At 46.8% G+C, this 17,903-nt stretch overlaps 6 protein-coding genes across 6 annotated transcripts; 3 read left to right on the top strand and 3 right to left on the bottom strand.

Annotated features, from left to right (window-relative positions):
* Positions 1-194: 194 nt before the first annotated feature.
* On the top strand, positions 195-2,018 carry N7478_000036 (LipA and NB-ARC domain protein; the record flags this gene model as incomplete). Its single annotated transcript, XM_056916252.1, has 1 exon — positions 195-2,018. One exon carries the CDS (start codon positions 195-197, stop codon positions 2,016-2,018), a length of 1,824 nt encoding a protein of 607 aa, XP_056784132.1.
* A 343-nt stretch (positions 2,019-2,361) lies between these two features.
* On the bottom strand, positions 2,362-3,600 carry N7478_000035 (TauD/TfdA dioxygenase family protein; the record flags this gene model as incomplete). Its single annotated transcript, XM_056916251.1, has 3 exons — positions 2,362-2,791; positions 2,854-3,433; positions 3,498-3,600. 3 exons carry the CDS (start codon positions 3,598-3,600, stop codon positions 2,362-2,364), a joined length of 1,113 nt encoding a protein of 370 aa, XP_056784131.1.
* Positions 3,601-4,285: 685 nt separating this feature from the next.
* Positions 4,286-6,160, bottom strand: N7478_000034 (proline permease PrnB; the record flags this gene model as incomplete). Its single annotated transcript, XM_056916250.1, has 4 exons — positions 4,286-4,923; positions 4,990-5,404; positions 5,483-5,880; positions 5,983-6,160. 4 exons carry the CDS (start codon positions 6,158-6,160, stop codon positions 4,286-4,288), a joined length of 1,629 nt encoding a protein of 542 aa, XP_056784130.1.
* A 1,173-nt stretch (positions 6,161-7,333) lies between these two features.
* Positions 7,334-8,778, bottom strand: N7478_000033 (cysteine dioxygenase; the record flags this gene model as incomplete). The annotated part of the gene is made up of 3 exons (XM_056916249.1): positions 7,334-7,768; positions 7,838-8,212; positions 8,260-8,778. The coding sequence occupies 3 exons, from the start codon at positions 8,776-8,778 to the stop codon at positions 7,334-7,336; spliced, it is 1,329 nt and encodes a 442-aa protein (XP_056784129.1).
* Positions 8,779-10,678: 1,900 nt separating this feature from the next.
* N7478_000032 (uncharacterized protein) lies at positions 10,679-11,476 on the top strand (the record flags this gene model as incomplete). Its single annotated transcript, XM_056916248.1, has 1 exon — positions 10,679-11,476. One exon carries the CDS (start codon positions 10,679-10,681, stop codon positions 11,474-11,476), a length of 798 nt encoding a protein of 265 aa, XP_056784128.1.
* Positions 11,477-14,907: 3,431 nt separating this feature from the next.
* On the top strand, positions 14,908-16,900 carry N7478_000031 (putative amino acid permease; the record flags this gene model as incomplete). The annotated part of the gene is made up of 4 exons (XM_056916247.1): positions 14,908-15,516; positions 15,705-15,904; positions 15,982-16,562; positions 16,668-16,900. The coding sequence occupies 4 exons, from the start codon at positions 14,908-14,910 to the stop codon at positions 16,898-16,900; spliced, it is 1,623 nt and encodes a 540-aa protein (XP_056784127.1).
* Between the last annotated feature and the right edge of the window lie 1,003 nt (positions 16,901-17,903).

The raw sequence follows: 17,903 nt of genomic DNA, 5'->3' as shown, positions 1-17,903 counted from the left end.
GACGAGGGGAGGGGACTATAGCAACCGCCGTAATGGAAAATTATTTTTCCGAAAGAACCGATCTATCTCGGCCAGAGTCACGTGACTCTGAATTTTGCGGGGCAATATTAGAAGGGCACGGTCCGCCGGGTCCGCCGGGTCCGCCATTGACGTGCGGTTCGAGCTATGCTGCTACCTCGCATTTCCTGTAGAGTATGGCCTCCGCGACCTTGCGGCCAGATTGGCCACCGGATAAATTCAGCATAAAACGGAAACCACTATCGAATCCCAACTTGCGACAGACTGCAAATGTCCAGTCTTCAGGGGCCCTGGGGCATGCCGCAACCTCCCCAGCTTTAGTGGCACCTTCTCCAACGCATATCTCGCCATATATTGAACTCTATAAACCAAGATCACAGCTTCAAGTCCCTGAAACACCCATCGCAAGACCAAGATCTGCAGGTGAAATATCGACAGTGAAATTATCAACAGAACAACCACCACCAACCCCTGTCCGGAAGGCTTATGGTGAAGCATGCCACTTTCTTGGAGGGCTAATCAATCACCCAACTGAGTCTAACAGACATGTTACTATTTTGCGTCATTCACATGGCCTGGTGTTTTATCGTGGAAATACTACATCTGTTGCCGTTTCGATATTCTCCGATGCACCCCTGCCACTAGACCGCACCCTTTGGTTACAAAGCAAAGGGTGGTCTGGTAAAACTGGGATGCGCACGAAGGCACTGCTGAATCTACGAGACAGCTGGATTAATGTAACGCCAACTTTGCCACTACATGCAAATCAAACCAACCCGGATGATGAACGAGCTTGGCAGCGTGACATCAAAAAATTCCGTAAAAAGGCCCCTGCGCGCCCGCGAGACTACCATCACTTGCGCGAAACAGCGGTCGTGCGAATTCCCTCGGAGGCTGGCGATGGGTATTTCCAGATTGTCCTCTGCCAGGGACTCAAGAAGAAGGTGCTTGGGAACAGCCCTGTGTTTCGTGTGCTTTCGACATCGGCAAGCCCGAGCTCTCTTCGTGGTGCCAGCCTGAGCACCCTGCCCCTGGAACTAGGCGCAATGATTGCTAGCCTTTACGCACAAACGGCCGCGAAAGCCGTGATTTCACCCGCTAGTTCAGCTGTGAAATCCAAAGTCAACCCATATCGTCCGGCATGGTTAACTCAAACTGCGGCACAGACAGCCTATTCGGCCAGTGGCGCTCAGTCCAAAGTTGCAGGCATCACGACAGGACTGGCCAGGCCGCCTGGAAAAGTGTCGATTGAAGAGGAAGTTAATCCAGTGACCTTTGAAAACGGCTTTTCATCTATCGAGCTAGGTCCCCAGCCGCCATTTCCGATGTCCTTCAAGGCTCGCGCCGATACGTCATGTTCAAAACAACATGCCATCACTGGCGATAATCTAATTCTTGTACTCAACAAGGTACCTGACTGGGTGACTCAGCAATTACGAGGCTATTTCTTTGGCTGGGCTCGGTTCGACATTGGCACAAGTAAGGAATCCACATCTGGTCCGTGGTCTGCAGCCATTCTTTCAATTCGCACCGTAGATCCCCTACAAGCCGCTCGAGTGGATATGGCAAAAGTTGCGAATCTTGTCGCTCAGCTACGTCTGCTGGATGATGTTCCTATTGAAACAACGAAAGTGGAAACTCGCATCATGGGATTTCTCCGAGTGGATGTCCCGCCTCCGATCGGTAAAACATCTCAAGAATTAGTAGAAGCCCAGGCAACTGCGGCTGAAGCAGGTGTACTCGCTGAATCTTATGATGAGTTTATTGTACAAAATACCTTGGCCCATATAGCATGGTCACCAGATTCGCAGTCGCATGGGAATATTCAACGACAGGACTCCGGCTGGATTGAGCGAACCAAGGAAGGTTATACTGATATCCGAAACCGTGGTCAGAAGTGGGTGGAGCAAGTGCCATTGCATCGGCTTGGGGTTCGTTCGGCAACAGACCAAGTCAGAGAAAGGCAGGTTGCTGTCAATGGTTTCTATATTGTCAGGTAGCGTTTCTGGCTCAACCTAGGTGGCAATTTTGCTACCGGTGTATACTTCGATGTGCGTTGATTAGAGCTATTCATGGGTATAGCCTTCTTATTCAACCCTACCTATACTGTATTAATATTCATTTTGCATACGTTCATCTTATGTGGCGTCATAATACTCGTTTTACGAATCAATTTCTGTGGGTAGCCGGAAATGAATGCCTGGTGTTCGATTTATTCATAACATGTTCATAATTATGAAATCTTCTCCAAAGGCCAACCAAAGGCTCAAATTCAACAAAGCCCAGCCCAAGATATAACCGTGAGGTGTTATACCGAGCCTCGCAGGGTAGCGACTGACTGGCTTATGGACCAACTGGGGTCTCAGACGCGGCCAAGTTGCACTGCCTAAATATTCGTACTTCATCCGGTTTGAACGCGCCAACAACCGAGTGAATGAGGCCACGATTGTTGAACAGTACTAGGTCTCCTTCCTCCCAGTCATGCGGGTATACATACTGGGGACTGATGGCCGGTCTTTGTAGTTTGTAGACAATATCACGCACACGTTCCAAGTCATCTATGATAGTGCCATCGGCACAGTGGATCCGACGAACTGCCGACGGGTGAATTTGAAGAGCAAACTTTCCGGTCACTGGATTCTTCCAGGCCATCGGATAAACCATAATCTTTGTCTCTTCAATAGGTGGCAGGTCTGAGTTAGGTAGCTCGAGCCCTTCCGAGTGCAAGCCTAGACCCGTTGAGCGGGAATGAGCAGAACTCATCCATATGTATCTGTTAATAATAGTCAGCTATAGGCTCTTCTGCAGCAACAGAATGAGAAGAGATTATCTTACGGGTGTGGCGAGTATTCCATCTTGCTTGAAAGCACAAATTTCTGGTCCTCTGGAGATAGAATCTCAAACATTCTCTCGCCACTGACGAAAGCTGTCGTGCCGAGAGGCACGTCTAATGTTTCTCCTGTTCCATCGTCGTATAACAATGTCTGGCGACGGCCTTTTGGAACTGCAACCGCCAATAATGTCGTTACTTGTGGTGGGTGCAGCCCATACAGGGCTGCATCGATGTGCCATCGGTAGAAACGAGTGAAATCGTAGTCTTTGTCGTCTGGGATGTGATCTTTATGAAATGTGCGGTGATGGGGATGCCTCAACTGGATGTTTTCCAGTCCTTCATACGATGGCACAAATCCATTTCCAATTACCTGTACTTGTGGTTGGTGTGGAACTGTCTTCAAATCGGGGTGAAGTATGCTTCTCTTCGCGTCGATCGTTTTGCCATGTCCGTAATTGTTCGATACAGGGTCGAAACGCTTTGTAAGTTCGTATTGTGCTTTGGGAGATAGCTTATGCTGGTTCTTGAATACAACGACCTGATGCCGATAGAGAGCATCTCGAATAATTGCAAAGTGGTCGTCTGTTGGATAATGTTGAGCTCTTGTTCTTTGTTCGCTTTTGGAATGGTGCTCGTGAGTACTCACCAGTCAAGTTCTCCACGTCCACGCCTTCAATTTGAGCTCCAAAATCAATATCTGATCCCTTCGGTGGCTGCAGTGACCGGACAGTAGGAGGTAAGACGGCCATATCAGATGCTTTGGTCGAATACAGCCTTGATGTTCTTGGAGTATAAAGCGAATGTCTGAGGAGCATGGGGAAGCCTTTATAAAGCAAGAATTGAGATCTTTCTAAGTGCACAGCCCCGATAAACTGCAGTCGGTATGGGGATCAATTGCCGGAGATACCGAGAGAAATGTGGTCCACATTGGTCACCTCGCGAATCAAATCGTCATCGCTACTGGGTTGTGAGTTATCAAGTGCGGGTGAGTGCGGGCGAGTGCGGATCTTGATAACATAATCTGCTGCGGGATGCAAGGCAAAACAAGATATCCCGAGCTAAGAATATCGGGCCAACTCCTTTAGCCCCGATCGGAAAGTTTGTCGATCTTTGGGAAGCCGACCTGGGAGCCCCGATTTAATCGTGCTAGCCGGAAAAATATTATTTCGGGTGCTATGGTGTGTGCTCGATCCCCTACTCGGAATTACGCGGCTCGCTACCTCCAGCCAACGGCACATGTTTAGCCTACGTCTACTAAAAAGGTATACCAAGTCACTGGTCTGAGGCCCGAAAAACTATCTTCTGCAGTGATAAAATTATATTTCGAATGAGGGCAGAGAGCCATACAGACAAATCCCATAACTCGGTTCAATAATTCGAAATCGAACTACTGCGAACCCATAGTTGCCGATACTATGCCATCCCGGTAATGCTCTACCAGAATTTCCACCATGGTCCTGATGATCGAGGAGGTAGTTCAGCATCGATGATTTCTTGTAGTCCTGTTTGCATATCCACTTCTTCAGGACGCCAAGCCCAAGGATCGCTCCAGAACAGCACTCTATGCCCAAAATAGAGAATCAAGAATGCAGGGATCCCAATGTAGGCCGTAAAGAAGTTGCTCACTGACCATTGCGATGGAAAGAAGACAGTGAAACCGTTAATCAAGGCCATGAGCGATGCACCCGCCATTCCGAAATAAGCTCCATACGGCTGTAATCGCGATCGGTAGGGCTGTTCGATACCTTGTGCTTTCACGGCCTTTCGGAATCGAAAATAGACAATGCAGCAACAGATCCACGAGAGAAAACCAGAGGTATTAGTGAAGTTGACGAACCAGTTGAACACTATGGAGCTGGAGCTGCCAACGGACAAATAGGCCAATGCTGAAAAGCAAGCCGAAGCTCCAACTGCATAATACGGAACACCCCATCGGTTACAAGACTTGAAAAGGCTGGGTGCGTTGCCAGAGACCGCTAGTGAGTAGAGAGACCGAGATGACATGTAGAGGAATGAATTTCCAGCAGACCAGGCGGATGTTAATACAGCCGCATTGACGATATGATCGAGAACTAGTGATTTGTGAGCGTTTTGTCAACGTAGAAAAGAATATTTTCGGGTCATGCGTAGTTAGTTACCTGGAATGCCAGCATTTTGAATCCCGACAACAAACGGCGACGAGTTAACAGTGCCATTACTCTGAGTAAGTCGTGCAGCATTTGACGGGCATATAACACCAATGGCAAGGACGCCAAAGATGTAAAAGAATACTAATCGGTAGATGTACGCTCGAGCCGCGCGAGGCACATTGCGACGCGGGGATTCCATTTCTCCACCGCTAATAATGATCAGCTCAGGTGCGAAGATGAAAGCAATTGCACTTGATACTGTGCACTTCAAGAGTCCCACAAAGCGGCCGGTGTCTCCATTTACGAGATATTGATTGAAGGATCCAGGGTGCTTCCAGTAATGGAATCCAAGTAGTTGGCGGTTGGGTCCACCACCCCAGAATAAAATGAAGGACACCATAAGAAGACCGATTAAAGTGATAATCTGATGAGAGGTATTAGCATACTAGAATTTCCTTGGGTGATTTTCAGCGATATGGATCAGGGCCATAGTACTACTCGCCTTAATCCCAGAGAACCAAAATTCAGATTCTCCATAGAACCGCACAGGCAGGAAGTTCAAAGCAATAATCACTACCATCATTATGGAGATCCAAACAGCAACATTTACAGTTCCATTTGGATCCCAGTATCCGATGACCAGCGATGCGGCTGTAATTTCATATGGCACCAAGATGCCCAGGGAATACCAATACAGGTAGCCCATGGCAAATCCCAGGCTTCGTGAAACGTATCGAAAACCATGATAACTCATAGTACCTCCATGTACGGGTAAATAAGCTCCAACCTCTGCAATTGCTGTGACCAGACTGTATACCATTGCTGATATAAACATATAGCCCAGAAGCAAAGAGGCAGGCCCCCCAATTGCAAGAGATTGGCCAGAAGATACGAATAATCCTTTTAGACACGCACTGTCAGTGATTTGAAGTTGAAGTTGAAGTTATGGATGTCAGATTGAAGTGAAGGGACGTCAGACTGCATGAGACAATCGAAACTCACCCGTTCCAATTGTTCCTCCTAGCGCCATGAGTTGAACATGACGGTTCTTCAGCCCTCGCTGAGTGGTCGCATATCGATCATCCAACAATTCTGCTTCTACTAAGCTTCGGACTGTACGAGATTTCTCTGTTATAGCCTCTTGGCCCTGGGCATCTGAGACATCCTGTGGGTTCGCCATTTCGAACGGCGGGCTTTCCCATGAAGAAAGGGTGGATAATTGGGGTGGGGGTGAAAGGACGATCGACAAGAAAGTTGGCTGTCTGGCTGCCTGATGAGGTCCACCATATAAAAGAAAAAAGCTCGTTTAAATACAACGCAGGAGCTTATCATACCACTTATGTCTTCTTGCTTCCCACTGGCCAGGATAGGGTCCGAGATTAATGTGTGTTAGCGGATAATTTACTAGTCCAGCCCCGCTTTTGTCACATCCTGGGGTAACCACGAGGCTCCGCCTATCAGTGAGATGCGACGCAAGGGTGGTTTAAACGTAGCATCAACCCAAATATATTTCAGTGTAAGATTCCAATCACTATTTTGTCGAATGATTGATATTTTCTCTCCGCTCCTATAATTATTTGGCTGGCAAATAGTCTCTATGTAAGCGTACAGAATGAAGCATGTTTGTTATCTTTCATATCCACCCGCTCGATTTCACTTTTTATTGGATCTTTCATCATTGCGGTTTACAAAATTTCATCTCGCAATATTAGCTCTCTGTCAGTGCTCTATCTCAGCTAGACCGGCAGACAGCCGGTGAAACTTCGTTTCTTGGACACTTTGAATAGTGGCAAAAACCTAAAGAATCTTGAACGCCTAAGGCTCTTTAATACCTTGCATGCCCGGACCGGCGACCGGACCGGCTATTAAAAACAGAAGGATCGAGCCGTGTCTCTTATTATATGAGCAAACAGATAGGCTGGGACTACAGATATTGTCTTATCAGCTTGTGACCAATCTTTTAAGCTGTAAGCGAGCAAACGGAAAAGCCGAGGTCGGTAGGGGTACAGTTTAGACTAGCCTAAGAAGGTATAGCTCGTTGCCCCTACTAACAGTCATATGGCAATTTTAAGCATAGCACCATTTTGCTGCTGGGCCTCATATGCGCGCCAATTTATCAACACTCAAGGAATCTGTGGTGGAAGTAGCTTTCATGCAGCAGCCACAGTGGAAGAAGAAAGTGTAAAGTAAAAAAAAATTGTACCGAAAAAGGTAGCAGTGGGGAACAGCTATTTGCACCATCCAGGACTTCCTATGTATTGCAGGCAAGCGAAAAGATGACATCCATACATGTGCACGAGCTCATCAGAAATCCCCCGAATTGGTCGTTTAACACTGCGTTTCATGTTGAAGTTTAGCCGCTTTTGTTTGCGTGCCACTCGTCTTTCATAAGCTGATAAAACTCCGTGAAAGTAGAATCGCTGTTTGGGGTGAATCTATCTTTTGCTTTAGTAGACGTTTCGATGAAACGGAATTTCTCCTCGTGGACATCGTTATCCTTTGGATATTCGTAACACTGCAACGTGATGCAGGTTTCATCATTCTTGTTTTCGAGGGCATGGATCTGATACTGGTTCTCTCCTAGCCAGGTGATCTGATCTTTCTTCAGAGCCACCGGCTGGCCAAGCATGATTGGATCAACGTTTTCGACGAGGGTATCATACCAAGTACATTGGATTGTCCCGGAGAGAACCCGAATAACTGCACAAGCGTCACCATGGTCGTGGATGGGAGATTTATGACCAGGGGGCCAAACTTCCATAACATACGGAATTCCAGGAGAGTTGCCCTATCCGCATTCAAGTTCTTCTCGTTAGTTGTAAACAGGGTTGAGAGACGGTAAATGCGATGAAATCACCTTGTTGGATCCAATGGTGATGCGAAGATATTTATATACGAACTCCTTTGGATCAGGGTTTGTAGGATTTTTGCATTTACTTTTCAACTTGTTGTGGCCCCAAAGCCCTGGCGTCGTAACGCTCTTGTGAATTGCCTCGGCGAGTTGTTGGAACTCGGGCTCTGCATCAAGTGAAATCTTTTCCCCTGAAATATTGTGATAAAGATTCTGACAGGCATTCGGGAGATTCACCCAAGAAGTCTCAGCCAGGAAGTCTAACCTCCGGAGCGTAACGGCTTCATTCGAAACGACAATGGGTGGAAGGTCCAACGTGACTGGAAGGCGAGAGATTTTGATATTAGGATCGACTCGGACGCCCATGACACGAGTCGGCTTCTGGATGATTAGTTATGAATATAATAATAGGGTTCGGCGCCATTCACCTTGCTGTCATCGACCTTCACAGTAGTCAGTTGTTCTAACCATTCTCCTTTTTTGTCATCCAATTTCACCTCTACCAATGTCAACCATTTGGAGGTGTAGTATTTCCCATAGCGCAAGACCCAGTTGCTTCTATCTATAGAAAGCCAGTAGACCGTTCCATCCTTCGGGGAGGTACTGGGTATAAAGCGACTACTTTCCGGCCTCAGATCAGTACCCTCAAGCAGTGTTTCTTTTGCAGCATCTTCCTTCTTGTAAAACGTAGCGCTGTGCTGGGTAAGCTTCAAGATCAATTTTGGATAAGAAGTGCCTGTTGATACGCAAAATTCGATGCCGTCCGTGGTCTTCGAGTTCACTGCGATGGTTCCCTGGCCCACGATTGAGAGCTCTGCGGTCCCCATCGGCATGGAAGAGATTGGCGCCATCGCTATGTTGTCCCAATGTTGAAAGGCATTTTTTGGAGCAGTATCGCTAGGAGGATTTTCCCAAAAGGGGTCGGCGAATTGAAGATAGTCTGCCATCTTGCTAGATCGGATGTTTTGTAGGCACTCGAAAAGATGGTGGTTATCTGTTCAAGAAATCTTCGGGATAGAAATTTCCGGAGACTTGATAGTGTACTTATAGCTTCTCAGGGCAATATAATACGATGATGATAGGTTTGAGAGCAAGCAATGATGTAATTGATACGATGCGGCACGCTGTCTTCTAGATCTTGTTCTATAACATCATGTATGTATCACGGTTCCACTATGCAAATCGAAAGGCCCATCGACAATAGGTACGTACGTAATAGCAAGAAAGCAACTACACCGCTGATAAGGGTCACTGATGCTCGTGGTTGACTTGTAAGGGGGTTTTGTAATAGGCAGTCTGTCATTGGCGTACATTGTGCCACGGCATACCCCCAACACCTCCACAGACCCCACACGATTGCAGCTTCAAAGTTGCACAACAACGCGTGCCAGCGCATCGGCCATCGGTTGTGCAACAAACGAGCCGGCCTACCGGCTTGATCGGCTCTAAAAATACTTGTTCGGTATTCACCGACTCTGTAATCTTGGTTCTAGCCCTGGTCGGCATTCTGTAGGCCTACGTGTCTGATTGATCGACCTGATACAACAAAAAGCGATATCAATTTTCAACATTTGAGGGAGATGGTTCGTAGTCGTGACCGTACTTACAATCCATCTATTTGGCCTTCCCTCAGTATTTGAGGTCTAAGCTTGAGCTTTTTCTTCCCTTTTTTTCGCCCATAGCAGAAATATACTCAAACAGACTGGAAGAATTGTGATAATGGATAGAGCATTGAATGGACATAGAAATAGAGACCATGAACCTACGCTACTGACAGACTCAATACTTCTAAATGGGCGTAGTGCTGGAGACCCACTGCGCCCCTCACATTCTGAGAGCTCAATGCTAGACCTCCGAGCCTTACTCCGTACTTCAAATTGCTACCCAATATCATGTCGCGTCACGATCTGCGTCACTCCAGCAGAAGACGGGGTGTGGGGTGCTAAGTTGCGCAGTATCGGTGTCTATATACAGGTGGTAGATGGCAAGATGAGTCGCGACCGCAACGCGACGCTGACTAGTATCAGCACTTATGAGGTTCTGCGAGTACGCATCCGAGCAGAAGCCCGGGATTTTACGGTGGAATCGCACGAGATGGATATGTAACGAATAAAGAGCGAAATTAGAAGCGCCGACGGGGAATTGTGGAATATGCGACCATGGCTGCAGAGGAGATCAACAGTTCTGTGGGGATGACATGGGGTCATTCACCTTTGTACTCAAGTATGAAATACCAATTTAGACTTCGTGTACCAATTACCCTACACTCAAGTTTTCCATATGCTCTTCCCCGTGTGGATAATTGGCGTAATGGAGTTGAGAACAGAGATCTGGGGTCTCCAAGCCTTGGAGACAGGATGACGATACATACAATCATTGGACGTATGTGTCAGTGAAACACTTTCCCTCCTTCCAAGGTTATCGTCCCCGAGAATGCTGGACTAGTTCTCATGCTAGATTTTATATGTTTTATTAGGAAGCTGACATACTAGTATTAGTATCTCGTTGATGATGGATGTGGGCGCCCCCACAACCCCCGCACGCCACGGCCCGCAATGTCCATGGAATTCAAGTTTAACCCCACGATCTCCAGTTGGATCGGTCCATCCCCGATGCCAGTGAGAACTCGTGCTGACTTTGAGAGACCATCGCTTTGATCCCCGCTCTTCCCTGATCGCCCTCGAGACGAGTTCTCCGCTCGGCCCTGCTTTGTGCAACAGAGAAAACCCCCGAGATCTAATTTCGCTAGTTTTTTTTCTCTTTTACCTCAACATCCAAGTCTTGACGCTTACATCTAATTTTGAGCACATACTTTGTTCTTTTAATCTAGCACGTGCCATTTGAGATATGAAAGCTCTTGTATATACTGGGCCGGGCACCGTTGAAGTGCTCGAGCGACCGAAGCCGAAAATCCAAGACCCGACCGATGCGGTCATACGCCTTCTACACGCCTCAATCTGTGGCACAGATTTACATATTCTCAAAGGAGATGTGCCAAGTGCAAAACCTGGACTCGTTCTAGGGCACGAGGGAGTTGGTATTGTGGAGGATCTAGGCTCCGCTGTACACAATTTGCAAATTGGCGATCGCGTGTTAATTTCTTGTATGACTTCGTGTGGTGCGTGTCGGTATTGCCAGAGAGGAATCCCTTCTCACTGTCAGACTGGTGGGTGGGTTTTGGGAAATCAGGTCGACGGCACCCAAGCAGAATATGTTCGAGTGCCCCATGCGACCCTTTCCTTACACCTCTTACCTACCTCTATCCCGTCTCGCGCTGCAGTTGCGGTATCTGACGCGTTCCCAACTGGGCTTGAATGTGGTGTTCTCAGCGCTGATGTCCAACCTGGAGGATCGGTGGTGATTTTCGGGGCTGGTCCAGTAGGAATGGCAACTTTGCTCACAGCTCGCCTGTATTCGCCATCCCTTATTGTGATGGTTGATATAGATGACGCCCGTCTTGCGACCGCGCGTGTGCTTGGTGCTCATGCGACGGTGAACTCCTCCAATCCAGATGCTCAGCAACAACTGATGACTCTGAGTGGTGGGCATGGGTTTGACTCTGTGATCGAGGTTGTGGGCATCTCGCCAACATTTGCTTTGTGTCAGGCGGTAACCGGCCCCACAATTTTTCTTTCACAAAAATAATGAACCCTCGCTTACGAGGGTCCGCCACCCATATGGAACAGATCACCCATATGGAACATTTTTGCTAAATCGTACTACAACTACTATTTACCACACCACCATATAGTTAATTAATTAACTAAAAATAATAAACAAATCAATCAGCCATTTTAATATTAGAATACAAAATCAAGTTAATTTCCCCGGCGTTTTTTGGCTCTTCCATGCTTCCTAATTTCAACCAATATCTTCTTCCACTTCCGCTTCGTCTTTTCTTGATCGGCTTTTTCAGTCAATTTATATTCTTTTAGCTTCATTTCTTTGATCTGGCTTGAATTGATAATACCAGTGATTTGCGTATAACGGCGAGAAGCATCATATCTAGCGTGACGTGCTCCCATAATAGCTTGTGTAGAATCGAATTCCCGTTGCAGTTGGACAGCCAACATTGCCTGAGTCTCAGCACCCTTTACAAGCTTTGCTAGCCCTTCTTTAAAACGTTGAGTAGTAGGATCATATTGATTAATACGATCGCTAATTCTTCGAACTCTCTCAGCGGTTTTTGGGGTGCTAAACTCAGTATTTTGTGAGTTAACTGATGGTGTATCTTCCCGGGATATATTATCATAATATGGATCGTACGAATCCAATTCATCGGTAATAAGCTTAGAATTAATTGGCCAAAGGCCAGTTAATCTAAACCCAAGCTTGATTGTATGTGGCCGGAAGGTTTTGCGTCTGATTTCACTGATTGAATGTAGGAATTCATCCTTTGAAAATTTACGGCATCCAGTCATTGTAGCCGCCTCAACTGCCTCACTATGCCAGTGTTTATATACACTAAACACTCCAACATCGAGAGGTTGTAGTATATGGCTAGTATGTGAGAGTAAGAAGAATAGAATGATATCATTCTTCTCACAAAATTCAACAAATTGACGCGTTAAATGTGATCCAAAACGATCGCATAAAACTAGCCTCTTTTTCCCAATGGTACGAGAAATTGTCCATTTATGAAACAGCTGAATCCATTGATATGCTAATGTATCATTGATATAGCCAGTATCAGTTATAGCAAGATGCTCGTCGTCTTCAATTTTATCAAACCAACGTAGTAATGCTTGTTTAGCGCTTAGAATAATCAGCGGTGGGCATGTAAAGCCATCAGCCGAAACAGCCTCTAAAACAGTGACAGACTCGCGATTGGTAACTGAGCCATTAAATAGCTTCTTTTTTGGATGTCTTGTGATAATAAATTGATCGCGACCGACGCCAATTTGGAAGCCAGTTTCGTCAAAATTGTAGATATCTTGTTGACAGATGCCATATTTAGCCACTATACGTTGATAGTCTTGAAACCATCTCTCTATAACGGATTTATCCAGTGCAGTAGCTCTTTCAACATCAAGAGCTCGCCGACGTCGTATATAGTACTCAGGATACCGTTTAAGAAAACGCTTTAGCCAATGGTCGCCAATTTGTGGGGGATCTGTGGTGGTGTCGGTATGATCTTCTTCCAGAATTGAATCGGCAGCAATAGCAATTTGACGGCGATTTATTGATGCTCCGACCGCATCAAAATAATCAATATATTCACATAAAGCCTTCTCCTGTGCAATACTAAGCTTCCGGCCATTAGGTTGTCGTTGGAAAAGCGATTTTCCACCTTGCCAGCGCCGACGAAGACGGCCTTCAGGAACCGCGAATTCTCGCGCAGTCTTCCTAATATTAGGCTTAGATTGCTCAGAGAGAGACTCTATTGCCAGCTGAATCTGGTTCTCTATATCTTTATTGGTTTTAGGCATTGTTGGTGGTGTGGTAGATGATAATAGTGGTTGTGGTAAGATTTAGAAAAAATGTTCCATATGGGTGATCTGTTCCATATGGGTGGCGGACCCTCGTAAGCGAGGGTTCATTATTTTTGTGAAAGAAAAATTGTGGGGCCGGTTAGTTGCTATCGGGGGAAGGATTGCCAATGTTGGTGTGCATGGCACTAAAGTAGACCTCCATCTAGAGCGATTATGGGATCGAAACATCAGTAAGTGCATACGCGCGGAAGGATTCCGATATCTCGTGGTTTACGGAGTAGATCCGTAAAGGGTGCCAAAAAAAAAGTGGCATGCTTAATATTGATTTCACGCAGGTATCCACATGTCCCTAGTGAACGCGACGACAACACCGCGTCTTCTACGCTTAGTGGAGTCCGGTATGCTTGATATCGGTTCTCTGGTCACTCATCGTGAGTTTTATTCAATTTCTGTTCTTGGGTGAATCGTGAAATATTTTTGTTTTGGCTGTTCTTTTAACTATTTCAGATTTTTCTTGTGACGAGGCTACCAAGGCCTATGAGACATTCCAAACCGCATCACAACATAAAGCGCTCAAAGTGGCCATTGACTTCTAACGTGAGACGTGAAACAATCTCGGAAGAACGACGAAGAGCGGATGAAAGACCATGCTGATCTCCATAGCTTCTAACTTGAATCCATTATCTTTTCTTTTTTTCCCTCCATGTTTCTTCCCTCTTTTCTCCTATTTAATTACGTTTCAGCTGGGAAAGAAAAAAACCCGCATGCGCCCCACTTCCAAACGTGCGGGAAGGCCATAGGCCCTGGGCTGCACGAAATGGAGTCACTTTCGGGCTACCATGGGGCTTGGCTTATCCTAGAAACCCCATTTCCCCTTGATTTGACCGGAACCTGTTTTCTTTTAGGCTGCGGGACAATATGCGAGTATATTATCCCTTCTCCGGAGTCTTGCGGGTGATTGGATCCAAGGTTGGCAATTGCTGCCATTGGATTAAGTGTGCATGTACCAGGGCGAGACCCTCAATGCAAAATATCATCTAATCGGCCCGATAGAGAAAAAAAAGGGGAAAAAAGGGAAATAAGGTATTGGGGGCAATCAATATCGTCACTACAAATTAGAAGCGAGAGAATGTGCGCGATGGCCTTTTCCTTCCTACGCAAGCAGTAGTTCGACCCGATCTCGTCCGCCCATTATGAGACTCGCCCCACTCTCTCTGCCTTCCCGAGAAGGTGAATGGCCATCTGTGGCGGGAGAGAGGCTCGGAGGAAACTGGTTAGTGGCTGTTAGTGGCTGTTAGAGGTGGTTAGAGGCTTCTGGGAAAGGTTTTCCACGGTGATGCTGATTGGGTTCCGTGGCCCCCCAAGACCTTCTGTTCCTCCATCCAGAAGAATTTCTTCAATCGCCTCGGTGATCCCCACTCCCAATTGACTTTAGGCATTTCTTGTCTTTTCTTTCCTTTTTTCCTTTTGGTTTTGTATTCTTCTTCCTTACCTTGTATCCTTCATTTCCGTCCATTCTTTTCTCTACCCTCGAGGGAAATTTGCTTTTGACGTCTGCACTCGGTTCCATACGCGACTTGCATCCAACGCCGCAATACCTGCCATATGCAATTCGACTCGCCACTTTAAACCATTCCAATCACCATGGACTCTGAGGCAGACTTTCGCCGCTCCTCACGGATATCCGTGAGCAATGCTGAAGCTGGCACCGATACCAAAAAGGCCGATCGAACGCTGGAGGATCTAGGATATACCCCGGAACTCGCTCGTAACCGTTCCATCTGGCAAGTCACTTTTATGTGCTTTATTTTGTCTTCCGTTCCCTATGGATTGTCAACCACCCTTTACTACCCGCTCGCTGCTGGTGGTCCTGCCAATATTATCTGGGGCTGGGTCCTGGTTTCGTTCTTGATTCTCTGCGTGGGGATTTCGCTGGCCGAAATCACCTCGGTCTACCCAACTGCTGGTGGTGTCTACTATCAAACATTCGTTCTATCTCCGCTTTGGTGTCGTCGTGTCGCATCCTGGATTTGTGGGTGGTCCTACGTCGCTGGAAACATCACCATTACTCTTGCCGTCAATTTTGGAACTACTTTGCTATTTGTCTCTTGTCTGAATATCTTTGAAAAGTCCCCCGGTGTTGGTCTTACCGACGACTTCCAGGCTTACCAGACCTTCTTGATATTCTTGGCGATCACCTTCTTGACACATGCGATCCCCGCCTTGTTAAACAAGTATTTGCCTTACCTCGAGGTATGTGAAGACAGACCAGTTATTGTGTCCCCTCTTTCTTTCTTGTCTTGGGAGTGAGATAATGACAGGCTTGGCGGAAAAATCTCAGGGCAAGACACAATCAGCCTTGCCTCTCAAGTCCCTTTCAAGTCCCACCTGATCTCCTTCTAAGAAATTGCTCAATTGCTAATTACCGTGTTGATTAACAGACATTCGCTATCTTCTGGACTATTGCCGGCTTGATTGCCATCGTCGTGTGTCTTCTGGCGATCGCAAAGCAAGGTCGCCACAATGCCTCTTGGGTTTTCGGTGAATTCGTGCCGCAAGCTGGCTGGCCGGCTGGCTGGTCGTTCTTCATTGGTCTTTTGCAGGCAGCTTATGCCACATCAGCGACCGGAATGATTGTCTCGTAAGTCTTTCAAATGATGGATCAGAGGTGTAGCTGCTTTGGACGTCCAGAATGGTGCTAATAAAATTGTTGAACAGCCTTTGCGAAGAAGTTGAAGAGCCCGCCGTCATGGTGCCCAAGGCCATGGTAGGCACTGTCTGCATCAACACTATTGCGGGTCTTCTTTTCCTGGTCCCTGTCTGCTTTGTCCTTCCTGATTTGGAAATGTTGGCCAACCTCGCTTCAGGTCAGCCCACGCCGGTGATCTTCCAGAAAGCGATTGGAAACAATGTTGGCGCCTTCTGCCTCATGATTCCTTTGCTGGTTCTTGGGCTCATTTGTGGAATTGGATGTGTCACTGCAACTTCCCGTTGCACCTGGGCGTTTGCACGTGACGGTGGCATTCCTGGCTCCGGCTGGTGGCGTGTCGTTGACAAGAAGCTTGACATTCCACTCAACGCCATGATGCTGGGTATGGTGGTCGAGATTGCCCTGGGCGCTATTTACTTCGGTTCAACCGCTGCCTATAACGCCTTCTCGGGTGTCGGTGTCATTTTTCTGACCATGAGCTATGCCTGTCCCATTGCTGTGTCTTTCTTTTTCCGCCGTCGGGAAGACATCAAGAATGGAAACTTCAACTTTGGCATTTTTGGTGCGATTGCTAATGTTATCGCTCTCTGTAAGTTTCTATGTTGCTCTTCATATCATTCATACTCTTTCGTCGTTGTTGGAAAGCGAAATTTCCATCTCTGTGTTTGCTAATGCTTACAATCCTTCACCACAGGCTGGAGCGTGCTTGCCATTCCATTGTTCTGCATGCCAACATTGAGTACCGTTACCAAGGAAAGCATGAACTACGCGTCAGTGGTGTTTGTTGGTTTTGTGCTTATCGCAGCTGTTTGGTATGGTGTCTGGGGCTACAACAACTACCGAGGCCCCCCTACCGATGCAGTAGAGCACGACAGCGACTCGATGCCCGAAGCGACTGCCGATCTTCAAAAACCAAAATCCCGCTAATTCTCCGATTGCAACACCGAGCCACCTAAAACTCAACTCATTTGCTTATCGCCCACTTGCTTCTTCCCGACCGCGCATCACTTCCCGTGTCCCTGATTCTCACCATTGCAGCATCATTCCACACGCATTGCCCCTTTCTCGTCACCGATAACGCCCGCGACTCGATGGTCCATTGCAGCTCTTATTCATCCTCCTAGAATATCCACCGCTGACCTTGCGCCCAAGAAATAAACTTCCACACGCAACATCGCTACCCTGACGCTCGCAGAACTCGTTGATTTTCCAAATGCGCCTTCGTAAGATTTTCGGGACTTTTCACTTTCCACGCAATTAGATGTATATACAGGGATGGTCATTTTGATGTGTTGATGATGGGTCTTCCCACTTGTACATAATATGAGCGATGACTGGGCATAGTTGGACGTGATGCTTTCCTATTTATCTATTCGCTTGATACCTATCTCTCGGTTGATATCCCGAGTTATAACTATTTGTGGAAATATATACTGATCAATCCACTTGATCCAAGCTTGTTATGATCCAAGTTCCATCTTCCTACTATGTATAAAAAGATAAATGATTGGGCGCGGGGCGATACTCACTGGCAGGCTCCATAGGCCGAAATTATACCTAGTTTTGGTTAGGGTGAGGGTTAAACCTATCCCACCTGGGCACCACCTTCAAGTTGGCATCTCACCACATGCTATGGTCACCATTGGCAGGGTTCGAATGCTCGGAAAGCAAAGAAATTGGGACTGAGCCACTTAGTACTACTACTACTACTACTGGTTTGCGCAAGTACAATGCTCTTCAACTTGAACATTTGAAGGTATTATTACCAGATCCCGACCAGATTCCATTCTTCTTTGGCGGGGAGTGACCCTAGGCTGCTTTGATCAGATATGATCAGCATAAGGCTGCGTACGACTTACAATTTGACTTAACAGTGTATCTTGAGAGCAAAAAAGGCTCATTTTCTTTTACTTGAATACCATCATACTCA

This window comes from Penicillium angulare, assembly GCF_028827245.1.
Source record: "Penicillium angulare strain IBT 27051 chromosome Unknown utg000001l_segment0_segment0, whole genome shotgun sequence".
Lineage (NCBI taxonomy): Eukaryota > Fungi > Ascomycota > Eurotiomycetes > Eurotiales > Aspergillaceae > Penicillium > Penicillium angulare.
The sequence above is the reverse complement of the archived record's forward strand: the minus strand, read 5'-3'. Positions and strand labels throughout refer to the sequence as shown.